The 18,694-nt window shown below is 39.3% G+C and overlaps 1 protein-coding gene across 5 annotated transcripts in view; it reads right to left on the reverse strand.

Moving 5' to 3' along the window:
* ARID1B (AT-rich interaction domain 1B) overlaps nt 1-18,694 on the reverse strand; it is a 325,443-nt gene that overhangs the window by 214,623 nt on the left and 92,126 nt on the right. For all 5 annotated transcript variants that reach the window (XM_030945679.1, XM_030945678.1, XM_030945681.1 and 2 more), the window contains one exon: nt 10,091-10,201. In XM_030945679.1, the coding sequence (XP_030801539.1) occupies nt 10,091-10,201 (111 nt within the window). The remainder of the gene's footprint in view (nt 1-10,090; nt 10,202-18,694) is intronic.

Below are 18,694 nucleotides of genomic sequence, written 5' to 3' on the forward strand. Positions count from 1 at the left end.
AGAAGTTACAGGATACACTTCAGTCTGACCTATATTACTGTGAATATAGCATTAAAAAGCAAGCACTAGAAATCACTGGCTCTAACCAGCAAAAATTAAAGAGCAGAAGTGTAAATATATGCAAGTACATGCATGGGTGCATTTCTCATAATTTCACAGGATTTGATATGTAACCTCTGGTTCTTTGCAGAGGAGAAAGACAACTCTGTAGATAGGCCAAATGGCCCCTCTCACACCGAGCTGCAGTCTCAGCGCTGGAATGACCCTCTGGCCAGAAGCAGCCCGAAGCTTCCAGAGCCAAAAAAATCTCTGTATTTCATCATACCTCAGAATGGGAAAAAATGCTGTTAACTGTGATTTCCAGTGGGGCAAAATGTCTACAAAGCCCCACAAGAAGAATCGGCAGTCATGTAAAAACATTGATGCGTATATGCAATCCTCGTAAATCTTCTTTAAAGGTACAAGCAAAAAAAAGGAAAGTAAAGAAGGCTGACAAAATATATTATGAGAGAATCCAAATGAAGCTGTGAGATGTTACCAAAAAAAAATTTGGCCAGGCCCCCCAAACAACAGCAATAAAACCCATAGATATTAAGATTTTACAGCCTTGGTTCAATAAATTCTGAAGAGCTGTGCTGAAAATTGCACTGAATTTTTAGGTTTTTTCCCACTTTCACGTAGGCATGATAATCATGATACAACTAACAAGATGGAAAAAATAGGTTTTTATGAAGCTTTCATTAAGCCATAGATCTTGACATGACCTGTAAGTTAAAATAAAGGAAAGAAATAATCTGGAGTTTTTCTTCCATCTCCACTCTCCCATGGAGTATCATATGAAAAACTGCTAAGGCTTTCGGTTTCAAGTCTAAACCTGAAAGATAACAGTTTGCATTAAGTTTTATCCCACGCCATAATGAATTAGTTCACTAGGGTCAATGTCTGTACTTAATCCATACACCACTTTATCTACCTATTTAATCTTATTTTGATTGTAACAACTGAGTTTAAAAATCTCAGATCTCTTCCACTTCCTTTAATTCCATACTTTTCAAAAGCAACAACTGGCTACTGAATAACTTGCAGTTTAAGAAACAAATATAGTAACATTTTAGATCTCTTTCATTACCCTTTGTGCAAAATGCATTGGGAAATTTCATCAGCTGTGGTACTGTAAATATACATGCGAATCTACACCTTATTCTATGGCATGAAACAAGCTTTGTCCTGTACACTAAGTGCACTAGTGTATATTCAGCAAACCTTACTAAAGCTTACTGATGCATAATGTATTACTACATGCAAACACAAATACAAATGCTCATGTACGCTTATCTTTGTATTACTTCCCAAAATGATAACTTCAATTGGAAGGTGGAAGATAAACTATTAAATGAATCTCCACCTTAAGGGAAAAAAACAGAACAAAACTACCAAACCCAACCCCACACACTGATACAAATTCATGCAATTTAACTATAATATAAAACAAATGATCCAGGATGGCATATTTTCCTATCCTAATGCAATTATTCAAATGTGCCTCAAAATTCAGGTCCTAAGTCATATTTAACACAGTAAATCTCACAATAAGGTTAAGATGATTAAAAGGGTCATCTGCAATTGCATGCATGGAAGGAAAGAGATCAAAAGCCTAAAGACTGGGAACTGAAAGTAGCCCTTTCCTGGCATCAAGAGCTTTCCTATCTTAATTTCAACATTCTATGATGCTTCATCTCCAAAATTAAACTGCCAAGTCAAACAGGACCATTTTTACAAAGTCTTGGGTTTGGAATTGAGTAGGAAATGGCACAGAATAATCTGCATGGTTTTAGCAGCAGGTTAAAATGTAAATGCCTTCCAAAGACAAATGCAGACATCCCCTCTGCTTTTGTGTGTGTGTGTCTGTGTATATGTATTTTTAAAGGTAAATTGATAATGGAAACTTATCTAAATGAGACACACTTCAAAAGCACTTCTCACATACAGCACAATATAGCACAGATTCTGTAAAAAGTTACCACACATCACTGTCTTCAAGAGAAGATTCATAGTGAATCTGAGATGTATGGCTCAGCAAAGAAAGGAAGGTTGTGGAGATTTAAGTAGCACAAGACATTAGGTTTAAAGAAAACATATTTAACAAACGTTTAAAAACCTGTTTCAAACCTCAACCCCAACAAGCAACCAACAACAAAAGAACACTACTAAAACGTGTGAATGGCCTCACAGTACAGGACTGAATTTATCATTATTTGAACACAGTATATATGAAACAAACAGTACGTTACAAACACTTCCCATTTGCACTGTGATGGCACCTAGAATCCCCAGCAATTATGGACATACCATAAACAATCAGACAAAGCACTGTGAAACCTGGCCTAATCTTAACACTATTGACCGTGACTGCACAAACATCTGCTCACACAGAAACAGCAGCTGACCAGGACCACTCAGGAGGCAGCGTCACATCAAAGACTGCTAACTTTTTTTTTTCTAAACATGAAAGCTGCAACAATAGCACCAGAAACCAACATGTTCCCAGCAAACAGGAATGGAAGGAGGAAGAAAAAGAAAAAGAATCTACTGCTAGGCTTCAGATGTTGCTGGTCAGAGTGAGTTACTGTGTTTAGTCAAGGTTATGAAGCTGAGGTCATACTTCACAACGGTTGGACAAGCAAAGGAGTTACTTGAAAAAAAAATCCCATCTTGCAGGAAGACTTGTGGTAAAAATAAAGAAAAAACATTTACAGTGTCTCAGGTACTTCCTGAAATGGTATTCAAGTGAGTAATACTCCTTTGTCTTACTTTCTGCGTTGTAATCCCCATGTTCACACAGGCATGAACAAAGACATGCACCACTGAATACATTAAGCTTTGGAATTTATAGTATGCTATCAACTCAAAATTTACAAACAACCAAGCAGATAAGATATCTGTCCTTTTATACACTATACATGTATGCACACACATTATGTAAAATATTCAAACAGTAAAAATTGTTCCCCAAATAAAAAAAATCCCTACCACTTTAGAGATAGATTCTCAAATGCAGAACCTAAAGGCACTGACTTGGAAATTTAGGCAGATTAAAAAGACAACCAGTGCAGTTACTGCCCCTGCAGCAGGTACTCCTGAGCCACGCATACAGAGGCACCCGTGCTACTACAGTTTACAGCCTTACATATTAAAGTAACCTTGGGAGCTTTCAGCTCTCATTTCTAGCCGCAAGATTTGGTGGTTCAGGGGCTACCACAAATGCAGCTCAGTCACCTTAGCCAGAAGGGCAGCAGCCTCTGTAGAAGGAATCAACATAAGTCAGGGGGTGGTAAGGAAATAAAAATTAAAGTGCTTCAACTGCCCAAATTAAATCTAGTTTCCTAATTTCTGAATCAACACCAATACTACTCTAGTATTTGGAGGTATATGATGCAACTTCTCATGGCTTCAAAAAACATTGCAGGAAAAAAGCTACTAATACTTTACTATTCCACTTAGAACAACACTGGCCTATTTAACTACAAGTTTTTGCAACCTTAACCACTACTGGGATCTATAATCCCTTAGCAGGTTTCCCACATAAATTTCATGTAGAGGTCAGACTAAGTATTTCTTTTTGCATTTGTAAATTTTCTTGGATCATAAATTAGCTGTTTTGTTATTACAGGGATGTTGTAAACATTGTAAATGTAAAGTATTTTGATTCTGGAAAAGGTGATGAATAGTCAAGTGTCTTTTTTACAATACTTAGTGAAATTACTTTTTATAGTTCAATAACAACCTGAAACCATTCTTTTAAATAAATATGATCAATCTGTCAGGCAAAATCAAGTAATTCTGTAAAGCACTAAACACAAATTAGTAACAACAGGTCCTTCTCTTCACACTATAAATATTAAGAATACCTAATTCCAGCATCTGTAATTTTGGTTTCAGTGTTTCAGTTTAACCCTACATGGACAACACACACCCAGGGCTGCTCTCCACTACTTTAATTGCACTTTTTCCCCAAAATGGGACTGAAAGTTAATGTACAAATTGACTCTAGGACAATGAATCACTTTGATCACCCTACAGGAAGTCCTGGTTTAACTGAAGTCAGATGTAAAATGTGGGCTAGGACGTGGGCACACAAAGTTCCCTCCCCTGCTAACGCCACCAATGTCAGTGGTGCTGCAGTGGCTCACACTGGTTTGGACCCATTGTTGTGACTGACACAAATGGGATGCCATATACAGAATCTGGAGACAGCAGCTACAGAGCATGTTTTGCACCTCAGAAACACACAGAAATACATATACTTGATCTCTCTCTACATATGTTGAGTGAAACTGGTTCTAGCTACAGGTTTACAAAGAATGTTAAGGGAAAAAAAAAAAACCAAAAAAAACCAACCTAGCAACTGCACTTATCCAAAATTAAAATAACTTGGAAAAAATAGCAACTTCTTCCAACTCTGCATGTAATGGCTAAGAAAAACCTTTGAGATAGCTTAGTCACTTCTTTGGAACTTGAAGCTTTTTTCCTTTTATTCCAGGCTTAAACAAAGTTCAGTGGGGCATCAAACTGCCTCAGTTTTAAATTACAGTCTGTACTTTAAAATAGAATGCATGCACCACATGTTCCTGAAGCTAGAGGGTGGGAGTGTTATTCACTGAAAATTGAAGGCTTGTTGAGTCAATAATCTTCTTTCACAGAGTAACAATTTTCAGCTAAAATTTCTTGACCCAAACAAAGGAAAACAAGATCATTCAGTTATTTTACAATGTTGCAGAAAAGAGAAAGGAAAAGTGGGAAAGAGGCACACCAGCTTTATCCTTCTTGATGTAAAAACAGTGGAGAATTTAATTCACAAGTATTACATACTCACATTTCTTTCTTTTTCACGGTTTACCGTACTCCCAAACAGATATTTTCAGACAGAGACATGAACAACTTCAGGACAGATTTGCTATCATGTACTACACACATCTATCAGCTAGCAACAGCATTTGCCTCCCAAGAATTAAAAAAAAAATCAATTTATATAAATTTTTTTCTCTTCTTTCTCAAATCACAACCAATACTCTATTTTTAAAATAGTACTTAAATTTAGATCAAACTTTGTATTTGCTTACCTGCAAAGAATTTAACAAAGATTACAAAAAAGAGGGTCACTGCACTATCTTCTCCTTTAATACTGGTTTGTCCTTACAAGAAAGACTACAGTGGTAATTAATATTTACATGATGGTAGTGCCCAGAACCCTGATCATGATTAGGGCTTACTGGACTAAGCTGTATATAAATGTCACCAGAGTCCCTCATCCTAGTAGTTTAATCTCTGAGAAAAGAAGAGTTACCTCCTGTTCCCAATCATAGTTGCTCAAGTAATGCTGGGAAATGTTTCGTGGTCTATTAAGACTTCACCCATTAAAGGCATTTGTTCAGGGTGTGCTGTTGCTGGAGATGACTTTCCAAGCTACTTCATACTCTAGAAGTGGAACACAGAATCTGGATTCCCAAACCCTCCCATGAATTTTCCTCATAGCCTACACCTACTGAGATCCATTTGAAATGATGCTGTTTCATGAGCCAAGTTTTGGATTTAGTTCACTACTAATTCCCAACAGAGGTCCTCTGAAATCTAATTTAGTACCCACCTTCTACAACAAAAATGTGTGTCAACCGGAAGAAAAACTGTCCAGCACTCTAAACAGAGTTCAGAGGCTCATTAAAATGAGGTAGAAAAGAACCGCGAAGCAATTAATAAAATCAGGAAGGGATTGCTGATGTGCTGTTTTGCACAGTACCCAAGCATAATGAAACAAGACAACTGACATCTTAAAAAAGTTTATCTGTCCAAGAAACAGTATGTATTATTTTGAACTCTAAAGCTCATACAAATATAGATGTGCAGAATCACAACCAACTTTGTCAGGTCACACCACTGCACAAGATGCAAGTGGCATTCTCCCTCCACTGCTGGCTACTCTTTTGTTTTGCATAGGAATTGCTTTGCCTCAATGAAAACACCCAGTGAATAACTGATGTCACAGAATGAATCTATACACTCTGAATTCTGAACAATCTAGCAGAGAAGTGATTCCCTCAATTCCAGATACAATCTTCCCCTTCCAACACTGCATGACCTCCAGAAAGCACAAGATAAACCTAAGTTATAACAGTAAAGCTACAATTGCCCTACAGTTCACACAGATGCAGGTGAGGACCACCACAACCCCACCTTGTCCACAGCCTCCATCCATGCATGCTCATGCCTCCACACTTGCACTCATGGGCTTGGCATTAAGCAGCTTAGGGATGGGAACTGGCAGAAAACTCACCTTACAAAAAGAAGTGAACTGTCTTCTGTCTGTCTGTGGCTCTGTGACTGCTACAGGGCCTGACTGTGAACACTAGAATCTGCTGTGCCACCATGTCTCAGCTGACAGGATGACAGCATCTTGAACTTCCAGCAAGAGCATACAGTCACTTAGGATATGGCTAAAATCAAAGCTGCCATGTCCCCACGTCTGTCTGCTCTCCCATCACAGCTACTGATTTCCATCTCCTTGTCCGAGGTGCCGCTGATGATCATGCAGTTACTCAGTGAGTCAGTCAAACACTAACCCAGAAACAGAGGTAGATTATTTTTCATCTGGTTCAGTTCCCCGAGTCAAATCCACTGGCCAGTCCCAGGAGCAACAGTGGAGGAGACAGGATGGCACAGACAATGTGTGGTGGGGCACACAGCAGGACTGCAGCTGCTCTGGCTTACAACAGCTCGAGATGCCACAGAACTTTTACCTATAGGTTGCAACAAAAAAGCCTTAGCAGAAACCTGTCTTTTAAAAGTTTGGCAACCTTGGGCCATTCGACCTCATAGCTCAAAAAAGCACACCCGACGTTGGGCAAAAAAGGGCCTTATTAAAACAAAGTAACAGTAAAAACAGTAGCAGCTACCTGAAATTATTTTAATACTCATGCCAATTTTAAAAATTTATATTAATTAATGTTTTCTGCTCCTTATTCTAGCAACACAATCCAATGTGAACATTTATAAATGCACTTATTAAAGACAAAATAAAGGATTAGTCTTCATACACACACAGCCTACTGCTGACACAAGCTCCTTTACTGCAACAACAAATCTGCAGATGCATCCTTTGGAAGCTTTTTCCTGTAAGTCTGCTCCAGCTTTCTCACAATAGAAAAAAATGTGTATTTTGCTATTATCCCTTAAGTCTTGATAAATATGTTCTGTAGTAGTTGTTCTCCAGACAATTTCATTCAGGTCTCTCCCCCTTTATTCCTCCACTCTAATAGGGAACAGTTTCTGTTTATGACTTCCTTTCCTTCACAGAGTACCTAACTCCCATGTTTTCTCAAAGGCTTGAGATTTTCTTCTAATTGTGACCCCAACAAAAGTGCTTGGAGCACTATTCTGTGCAACTTTTCATTTGGGCTCTCAGTGGCTCCACATGGTCAGAGACCCACAGGTCAAACCCTCCAGATATCAGAGCAGTTAGGAGAAGGAAAGCAAGCATTGTATAGAATCTGACAGGCCATTAGAAGTAGCTAATAAAGCCATATTTTGTTTGTAGCCATTTGTTACCAACCCACATTACAATTTGTCTGCTTTGAACTTTATGGGAACATTCATGCCAGGACTTTTATATATAATGTGTGAAGGAAACGGAACAACTATTGAGCTGTTTAGCTGTGCTTACTGTGACACAAACCTGCTGAAAAAACTCCCCCAAAGGGTGACACAAGCCAGCATTCAGTGCTGCAGAAAGTGGCCAGCTCCTCTTCAAATCCATCAAAGGGAAATTCTTTTTTTAAAGCCACATCAGAGAAAACCATTCACCATTTAGTATTACATCTCTTTTGTTGTTTTTCGACACTTGTATAAGCTTGCTATATAGCTGCTGTGATTTTACACAATGCCCTTAAGAAATAAAAAGATAACAGGCAAATTGTATAAATACCACAATACCATGAAACAAGACATAACTAAATTTTATTAAAAGCCTAACACCACTGCTATAATTTCAAGCTTCACTGTACAGACAACTTACTGACTACTACCCTGAAGAACCACATTACCCAAAAACAAGCTTAAGAAGCCATATTGAGTATACCAAAATAGGAATACTGAACAAGGAACAGTGATCAAGGGTTTTCATAAGCAGTCTAAAACAGAATAAAGAACTCTCCTGCTTCAGGGAAAAACCACCATGTTCAAACCATTACCCCAAATAGAGTTATATTAAAGCTTTTAATGTATGGATCATCAAAAAAAAAACCCTTCATGCTTCATACAAAGACTTGAAGTTGTTTTTAAATTTGAAAAGCAAAACAAACAAAAACCCCACACCAATACCAAAATACAGAATTACACTATCCTCCATTCCCCTTCACATGAAAACAGCAGTTTTTTTTGAGTGTATGAAGTGTTCTCAGGTTATGCATCAAAGCTTTTCAGTAATTAGGAGTCTCAACAACAGCATTCGGGACCAACTTGGAGTTTCAGCTCTGTGGCCAAAATGGTTAACATTCACTGTTAATACAACCAGCTTACTCATACCTAGAATAATTATGAGCTACTAAATATACCAAACACTCTGGGACACAGATAATACCCAATACTCTGCTTAAATATCATGATGCTGGAGGTAGGACAGAGCATGGATTAAAAGTAGGACAATTGTTTAAGAAAGAACACAGGCAAATTAGCAGAACATTAGCTGATAAATAACTTTACTTCTCTCTACCCTAACACTGTTCATGAGAAACTGGTAGATAAAAAGTCCTTTTTAGTATCCCTGCTTTTTAAATTAGGTAGTTATTGCCAAAACAGTTCAATGTCCACAGGACCTACTATTTTTGAGAACTGTTCAGACAAACCTGTCTGTTTTTAAAAGGGCTCCTGAAAACTGTCAAATTAATACTAGGTTCAAAGCAAATGGATATCTTTTCTCATACCAGTTTCCACAGCTTTTCCTGAGACTTGCATGTTTCAAATGTCATGTAAAGAATGTGTAGCACATATACTCTCCTAGGTGCCAAAGATGTAACTTTAAAATGCTATGAAGATGTTTATTAACCTATTTTTAGGGATTTACAATTGTGCCACGTGCCAGAGGTAATATATACATCATACTACCAGATTTCACTAATAAATGTGATACCTTGATACAGTAAACTTTTCAGAGAGATCTCTCTGCCAACTGCAAATGAATAAATACCCAGTGAACTGTGGGAAATGTATTACATGTTTCTGATACATTATTCCAAGCCAGAGGTCACATAGTTTATATAAAGTTTTCGTCATTTAAGCTGAACATATTCAAGTTGGTTTAAATTCATGCTGGTTTACACCAACAAACAAGAAAATCCCCAAACCACAAGGAGCACACAGAGACAAGGCTAAGTACTTCATCTATTACAAGACCTTCAAAAATACAAGCAGCTGCAATGTCTTCACAACATATATTCATTTGTGCTGTTTCCCTCACAGCAGAATGTGCAGAGCTCAGAAAAGCTGATAAATATTGGTCCAAAATAATCTCCTAATCAAAAATCAGCCTAGCCTAAGTATTGCTGCCATTCCTGCTTCTACACTTGTGTAGTAATAGATATTAACAGAATTAACATGTCAAAGTCATTACTGATTATCAGGGTTTGGAACAGACAGCTCTTGCTAACAGTATTCTAAACCAGAATCTACTGAAAACATTTGAAAAAGGACACAGAAAAAAGCCTCCTCCTCACCAGATCGGTTTGTGCAAGAATGGAATTCCTAAAGTTAAAAAATCAATCAATTTCCTCTATGCAAATACACATGTGCACAGATGCACACATGTACACATATGCACAGAACATGCATGTGCATAAATAGTGCTGTTCTGAACCAGAAGAAGCCTAAGCCAAGTCCACTCACATACAAGCTATCTATTCCCATATTTTTAAAAACAATTTTTCATCAACCTTATTTAGTATTTCTTCTTTCAGTACTTCTCATCTGCTCATCCCAAATGCAATAAACTGGTATGTAAAATGCTTTCAATTTTAAAATACTGAAACAAACATTATTTTCTTACTGGTAAGCTCGATGGTCTTTCTTGCTGGATTAGATTCAAGTCTTCATGGTTAGGCTTTCCTGGGGCCATAGGGGGTTGAGATCTGGTTCCATAGCCTTCCTGAGACATGTCCTGCAACAACAGTTGTAAAAGAATTATTAACCTGACTCAGTAATTATAATTAAATCTACATCATGGAAGGGTGAAAATAAAAGACCTGAGTGCTGCTTTGGTTTTTGGTTTTTTTTTTGATCTGAAGTTTTTACTAGTTAAACCTTTCTGATACAAGTATCAAATCCACACAGGTACCTCTATGACATGTGCTATTTGCAAAGAAAACCAGGGAGCTGAGATGCATGCCAACAACCAGCAGGAAATCATACCACTGGAACATGGGAAAATACACTAAACCAAACCACTTAAACAACCCCATTTTACTGTAAAAGAGTTAGTAGCAAGCATAAACATTCATCCTACTCTAAGATGTATTCTCAAGCATTTCAACAAAGTACTGAGCCAGGTGGAAGACTGGGCTTGAAAACAGGATTGCAATCACGCTGTGTAATCAAGACTCCTGTAACAAGCCTGGATTTACTATTGGTACGACTGGCACAAATTTCAAACCCTGGCCATCAGGTCACAGCACACAGCACAGTCTCTGCATCTGCTGGAGCACATTCTGTTTGAAGGTTAGAGGGCACATGTATTTGATCAAGCATAGCTCCAAAGCTTGTGCCAGTAACCTGGGGATTTTCCTCCCTGCACAGGCCCAACCAGTTGCAGTTAATGGCCCAGCACCATTAGTAGTAGTAGTTAATGGCCCCCACCCATGCATGGGTGGGATGAGCAATGAAACAACCTCCTGTCCTGCACCCCATTCTCCCACCCCGCAGCACAAGCTCGTATCACACACAGAGATACTTGCCCATTGCAAAGCCTTCAATTCAGGCTTCATTTTAGCTTCTATGGCAGCTTCTACACCAGCTTCTTTAGGGAAAACAACAGAAAGCTCAATACTGACTTCAGCATGTATAACTGGCAGGGAAAGTTGAAGAACCAGTTCCTGCTAGAAAAGATAGCTCACCTTTTTCTTTGTTTTTAAATGATTTAACTCTCCTCTCCCCTTCCCTAGTTTACTACCAGTTCAGTTTGCTTCAGCCAGCCTAAGGCCTCAGATTTTGTGGCATACCTGAAGCAGGCAGGAGCTGCAAGGCACAGAAGGACAGGGCAAGCTGCCCTCTGCCCCACCCCACCATCACACCTTGCTGCTGCCTGCACAGGGCTGCTCAGGCATCCCTGTGCCCACAGCCACAGCTGTGGCTCATGCACAGACTCCAGAAGGCAGCTGGCTGGCAGAGCAGGAAAGCTTTCTGTCTCCGGTTTTAGCCCAGCTTCTGACAGAGAGAAATTTGTTAACAACTGTACCATTTCCATTCAGCCCCTTCCACCCATTTGGACTGTCCCAGATTATTTTAAGGGATGCAGAAAATTCAATGGGGCTAATTAAACAAACCCCAGCAAACCTGATACGATATAAACCCAGCAATAAATGACCCTATCCCTAAGCCTGTGCCAAGTAAAATCAAGAAACACTTAAAAGGCCAGCACTTCAATGTGGTTACCAGCAGAGGGTAACAATTAGGCTTAAGGGTGACAAAGGCTGATGGCTGAATGATTATTATCCCCTGTGACCCCCCGCACTCCCTCCCGCCCAGATTTCCACTTGTCACACTGCTCTCCTGCTGCGCACACCAGCAGGTTCCTGTGGATTAACAGTGAGGTTTAAAATCAACAAATGGCACAAGGCCTCCATTCAGCAGCCTTCACCCCAGTACAAAGGAGTAGAAAGGTGCAGGACAGCTTCACAATAGGCAAACAAATGAGCAAACCTCTGCTTTCCTTTTTATTTAAAAACGCGCATGCACACACACACACACAAACACCACGCTCACGAACGCTGGGGCTGTCACTACACAGGCATTCCCAATAAACCTGGCAACCCCAGATTTCAACTTCCAATTCAGCGTTCAATGCCGTTCTTCCTAATTCTTAAAAAATTACACCAAATAAAAACCACTTGTCAAAACAACAACAACAACAACAAAAACCACATGGCTATACCAAGAGTGATGAAAAAGGATAAATGGGATATTCAGTTTAGGAGACGTCATTGTAGAAACACAATTGTTCCTTTTTCCAAACAGACACTACAGGATTTTGCTGGGAAGCAAAACATGTTCTTTATATTTTGAAGAATCGAGAGCCATTACTTCCTTACGAAGTACCAAGCATGGGTTTTCCCACATGTTTGCAAGATTTTAACCTTGTTTCCTACTGAAATTTCCAGGGAGACCAGAGCAGGAGAGAGAAGAGACAGCATGCTTTCTCATGAGAAATACTGCAGGTTGAATGGAATTTACTTTTACCTGGGTATTTGAAGACTATCTACGAAATGTCTTTCCACACACTGAAGAGCACATTAAAAACCCCAGACACAACACCCTTTGTCTTTTTAAATGCACTGTTTTCATAAAGCCTTCCTTTCTGTCTGTAGAAAAATCAAATCCATTTGCTGAGTTGTAGGTGAGGTTTGCAAACACACAGACATTTGTGTTTGTTAATGATGCAAGCACCTGTGCACTCCAAATGGGACTGAGATTACAAACTCTTTCTTACATTCTCTGTAAAGCTATGTAGATACTCAAATCACTAGAAACTTGGAAAGCAGCTCTTGAGAAATAAAGGATCAGTTTGCTTTCAGTAAGCTGCAGGCTTGGGAATCTCCCAGATGAAATATGCATGGGACTGTGTGTATAATTTTATCTGTTTATACACATGTATTGTCCAATAAAAACAGTCCATTTATATCCTAAACATAATGATTAAATAATAGCATATTTCACTAAGAGGTTGGCTTCATAACCAAAGTAGTGCTTAGTATCATTTTGACTGAAAAACAGAAGAGAGAAAATCCCTACTGCCTGTCTTCAGTTCTGCATTTGGAAATTTTGTTAACATACAGCATATTACGGAATAGCGACAACAGATTTTGAGAGATAAATAAGAAATAAGGACATAAGTATTAGAGTAAATTGTCTGTCACAGAGGAAATGCATGGAATTGGCAATTCTCACAGCTTTGAAAGGTCATTTTTCTTCCTAGCATCTAGGAATGGATTTATCGGGCACCGAAGAGAGGGAACATAAGGGGAAGAGAAACATGTTACCACGTGTTGTGCTACAGTCATGGCTGAGGAATTCCCCATTGATACTGGGGCTCAGTCTTCTCCTGGGATTCCTGACTTTTTTTTTTGTTTGACTCCCAGTATTTCACCCATCATTGACATCAGCTTTCAAAATAAAGCTTATGACTTTTTATGAATCACAAAAAATCCTTCCTCCCATAGATGAGCATGTGTTTTAGACAGAAACCCAGGCTTTTATAAACAGAAGGCTACAAGTTTCCACTCAGAACTTCCCAACTTGGCACAAACCCAATCATATCATAGCTGTTACAGCACAAACTGTCAACAAAGTTGTAAAATAACTAAAGTCAGGGTTTCCCCCATCAGATTTTAGAAAAGCACAGGGACAAATAATCAGCAAGTCACAAACATATACTCAAAATAGCTGAGGTTTAGACTTTTTTAGACTTTTAAAAACACATTTATGATTAAAATAGGTAGACAAAAAAAGGACTAGACAGAGTCTAAAGCCTATATATTGGGAAAGCTGTTCAGAAATTGATCCATAAACAATTATTATATTTGGGAAGCAATAATGACAACAATCAACTGCTTATAATTCACAGAGCCTGAACTAGTTATTCATCTCCTATTTACGTACACTTTCAGCTTTTTCTGCACATTGAGGTATATGGAGCTCAAGATTTGTGTAGTCTAAGGAGTAAGGGAGGAAATTGGATATTTTCATCCCTCTTGTTCTCTGTTACTGTATTCATCTTATAGACTTTCCAAGTCTCTAATTCTGGTGTAGGATTTCACTACCACAGAGGTTTAAAGTGACAGAGTGAGCCTACATACTGGCCTGCAATAAAGTCAAAGGCTCCTTGTTCCTGCCTCCCTCCTACAATTCTTGCAGCTGGACACACATCTCTTAGCTTGTATTAGTGGTCTTTACTGGACCACTTTGTTAGATGGTGCAACTTAAAACTTGCCAGGTAAGTAACCCCTTCCCCTTCAGCTTTATCATGGCTTACTTAGCTGAGCTGGCCTTGGGAAGGATTGGGTGAGCAAGAGAGGAAGGAAACTTCCCTTCTTTGGCAGCAGCCAGTCATAAGCCTGGCTTCACACTTGCAGGAGTTAATTACACTGCAACCACTTTGGAGCAGGCCACTGCCAGACAGATTTTTCCCTTTTTTCCCTAATCATGTGCAGTGGTAATTAGTGTCATGCTTTCATTCTCTAGCTGGACGTAGCCTAAGACAAGCAAGCCAGTCCACATGGATGAGTTCTTTGCAAACCTGAATGAATATAGCACCAAAAATGATTGAAACCATGTAGGTGCAATGCACATTTATTTTAAGTTTTGCCGAAGAAGATTAGATCCAATTATTAAATAGTTTAAATTATTTTTAAAGGAAAATGAAAGCATAGTGAAAATGTTTGCAGGAAAACCACATTTAAAGGAGGGTTGGGTGAGAAATGTCATTCAGGCTTCATTCATTTCTACTGCAGTGGGTTTCAGAGGGATAACATGACCACCCAGGAAGATAAGTACCATGAGGGTTAAACAGAAAGAAGATAAATTTATTTAAAATAATATGCTAGAATTCAATCTGAAAAAAACTCATTAAAAACTATTTTAGCCCAAGTTCTTGATTCAGTGGGTTAATCTTAAGAACACTTCAAGTGTGAGAGCAGCAAATTCTATAGCAATGTGACAACAAGAAAAACTGAAAACAAATGTTAATTCTTTTTTTTGCCTCAGACCACTTGAGAATGGAAATCAGAACCCAGTAGAGCAGCCAAGAGAAGTGGACAGCCCTACAGTACAAGAGCATTTTACTCATCTCTGAAGGAATACCACTGAACAGAAAGAAGCCAAGTGATATGTTAGGGGCTATGCTAGAAGGATATGAGGATATGCCTTGTTACCAGTCAACCAAGCACCTGTTCATTCTGTGTAGATAAGTATGTATCAACACATCTCCCCTATTTCTACCTTTTGCACTAACAGACTACAATAAAGAAAAAATTACTTACCAGAATGGTGACACATCCCTAAACAGCCAACTTCTAGCCCAACCCTAATACCTAACATGTAACCTCCCAAGCTGTATATTCTCTGGTAGCACAACACTGACAACAAAGGCCGGCCAACCTGCTAGAGGAATATTGTAGGTAAGGCTGCACTCAGAAAAAATGTTATGCCCAAGGGCACAGGCAACATTGAGTCTCATGCAAGCAGCCCTGTGGGGAAGGATCCGCTAAGTACAAAAGAGCAGAGACGTTTGCTTGAATCCTGGCCAGATGGTTTGCAAAAGTCCTGCAGGATGTAGATGGACTCTTGCAGAAGTTCTTGGGTCAAGAAAAATACATACATACGTATCTTGAATTTTATGAATCAGAAATAGGGAAGGAAAAAATGAAACAGAAGCCTACAAAGCCTTGAAGAAAATGGCTATCTTGCAGCTGGAGAGCACTGTGCACAAACCAGCAAGCAAGTCTCTTGCTGCACAGGAGGAACAGGTGATTGCTGGAAAAAAAAATTAGTTTTGTCGGTCCTAGCACCTATTACACCAACAAAAAAGAAGAGCATGCTAACCACCGGAGGTGGATTACCAATGCAGTCTGGTAATCCTCTTAAACACACGAGTCTGTGTTTACGTGATGAACTGAATAAACCCTGTTCACAACCAGAATACGTAAATCACTTCAAGCCAACCCTCTCCCACCACCACGGAAAGCTGAATGGAGACAAGGAAAGCAGCCATCCTGAAGAACGGCAACCAGGAGCTTGGCGTCTCCTGCAACACACTGACACTTTTGCTGATTGCTACGTCAGTGGGACTACCAAGCAGCAACTTTCAGGTCGTTATCATTTGCCCACAGTCAAGTCAGGGTTATAACATGCCCTCAGAAACAAAGATGATACTCTGCCTCACCAAGTTAACTTCGGTCTTCAACATCTTTACAGCTACTAAAGGGAATCAACAACTTCAGAAAATTGCCAAAGCAAAATAGCCCCTTCCTTTCTGAAGAGATTAATCCAGAAATCATAACTAATCTGTAAGAGAAAAATCCTACCATGTACGTGAAGATATTTGGGAAACCTGCCAGTTTGCACGCCTCAAGTGCTGACCAGTCATTGTCCGTAAGACACCTCATCACCTTCAATGTTATTAATACTGTCCCTTCCAAGATATCTGCAGTTTCTTTCTAAAACTTGCTATATCCTAGACATCATTTGTTAGGCTGCTTAAAAAAAATATTTACAATGGTAACATAATTTTCTCCCGTCATGATCCCAGTTATCATGAAATGACATCTAAGTTAAGTCATAAGACACTGCAGAGGGAAGGAAAAAAATACACTATGCAGCAGTTGATGCAAAAGATACTTAGGTAAGCAAATATATTATTGAGGGTCAGCTCATCAGAATTCTCCAGAAGTTATTAGCAAGTCAGAATACCTACCAAAGGCTTTTTGCTGTAGAATACACTGAAAACATTTCAAGCACAGACAGGGTCAAAAAAACCTCTCTACATCTTACAGGAAGATTTTTTGTTTGGACAACACAGCTTCTAGTCACCTATTAGGTAACCTGAGCCAACCAACAAGCCAGAAGGGTCTTTCTTCCTCAACGCTCTAGTCCATTTTCACATGTGTCTTGCTATATGGCCTCCAGGAGCCACATTAAGCAAGTGATGCAGGAAGAGCTCCAAGATGAAATCATTCTCAGAAACCCTTATCTTGCTTTTCTCTTTCACCACTATTGCATTCCATGGATCACAGAGCATATCAATAGTGGATTTAATCAGAAACAAGACATTTCTTCTCGTTTTCCTCTCTCATACTTGTAACATGCCACAAGAAAAATAGGCCAGTTTGATGTTTGTATTAAAATGTGACTGTTGCACACTGCACAACCTGATAAACAGTTGTCAGCTCTTCATTTACAAGCAAAAATGGTAGGATTTTGTTCTACAGATCTGAAGTTCCAGTTTATTTATAAAGAGATGAGAGAGAGTCAAAAAAAGTAATCTGAGAAATGTAACTTGGAAATGAGGGGTAAAAAATGATCATTTTATTTCCATGCATTTTCCCATGTTTACAGAGCTTTTTGGATTTTTCCTAAAAAACCCACAAGGCTTAACAATCCAACCACGCTTTCATTTTCTACACCCCCTCCTTCCTCTCCCTGCCATTTTTTCACTGACAAAGCTATATTTAAAACAAAACAGAACAAAAAAGTTGTTTTAAAAAGAGGCCTGGCTGGTTTTGCATGTCTTATTCTTTACAGTCACTTGGGACAGACTACTATGTTAATGTGATGACTTACAGATTTTGTGCCATCCAGCATCCTGCCCTGCCACACTAGTCCTTCCTAAAATTCCAGAATTGCTTCAGCAGACCCGAGACGTGAAGCTGGGCTGAGAAACAGCTCTGCATCCCAAAGAAACAGCTAAACCCAGCAAAAGGTGGGAGAGGGGCAGGATTTAAAACCTGCCATTTCTTTCAACTCGGCTGATGCAGGAGCAGAGAGCTGGGGGGCTCTGTGCTCCAGACTGCCTGCTGCTGCTGAGGAAGCTCTCCCAAGCATACGGCTCGCTGGCAGAAATGAGGTCAGAGCACTGCCCGCAGCTTACAGCAGAGCTGAAAGCCTGAAGCCAGCTTACCGAATAAAGAGAAAAGCTGCACCGAGAGCAGCTGCTACCTCTAGGCTAATCGAGCTAGGTACCCAAGGATGAGACTTCCTCACTCAAGACTGGGAAACATTACTTCAGTGTTTTCTTAGGGGCACGTCTGTGTCTGTGCTTTGAGGTAGAAGCCAGGACTTCATCTAAAGGCTCATGAAACCCTGCAAATCGGTGAGGAAGGGCTGCAAAACATCAGTGAGGTTACATTTTAAAAAAAAATCAGAATAGAGAGGTTTGCTTCCTAGCACCTGTCCCTCATATATAAAGCTATATTGTATAACAGACAATTTATATCACAGTCCATTAACACCTGCTAACTTACCCTCTAATACTCCACCACAGAGAGCCCTTAAATAAAAACTGAAAGGAGATTTACCTACTATTTTATCAACAGTACAATCGTAGGAGAAGGAACCGAAGCTCAGAAGCAAAAAAGTCTGAAATAAACTTGGTAAAGAAGGTGTTCCCAACTGGTCTCTACTGTTTTGGTTAACTTTGGCTTTCAGTAAGTGAAAGCGCTGGTGTGTTACATTTGGGGCTGGCTACTGGAAGTACAAAATTAGCTGCATTACCATCCCCCCTTTCTCTGCGTCTGTGAAGGAAGACACAAAGTATCTGCGCAAAAATCTTTAAATCCAGCCCACCACACAGAGCACTATCTTAGTCCAAGGAGTGGGAAAAGAACCGAAATTTCCAAAAGGAGCACCCACCAGTAGAAGCAATTCAATGGACTGCACAATACAA

Source organism: Camarhynchus parvulus, chromosome 3, assembly GCF_901933205.1.
Source record: "Camarhynchus parvulus chromosome 3, STF_HiC, whole genome shotgun sequence".
Classification (NCBI taxonomy): domain Eukaryota; kingdom Metazoa; phylum Chordata; class Aves; order Passeriformes; family Thraupidae; genus Camarhynchus; species Camarhynchus parvulus.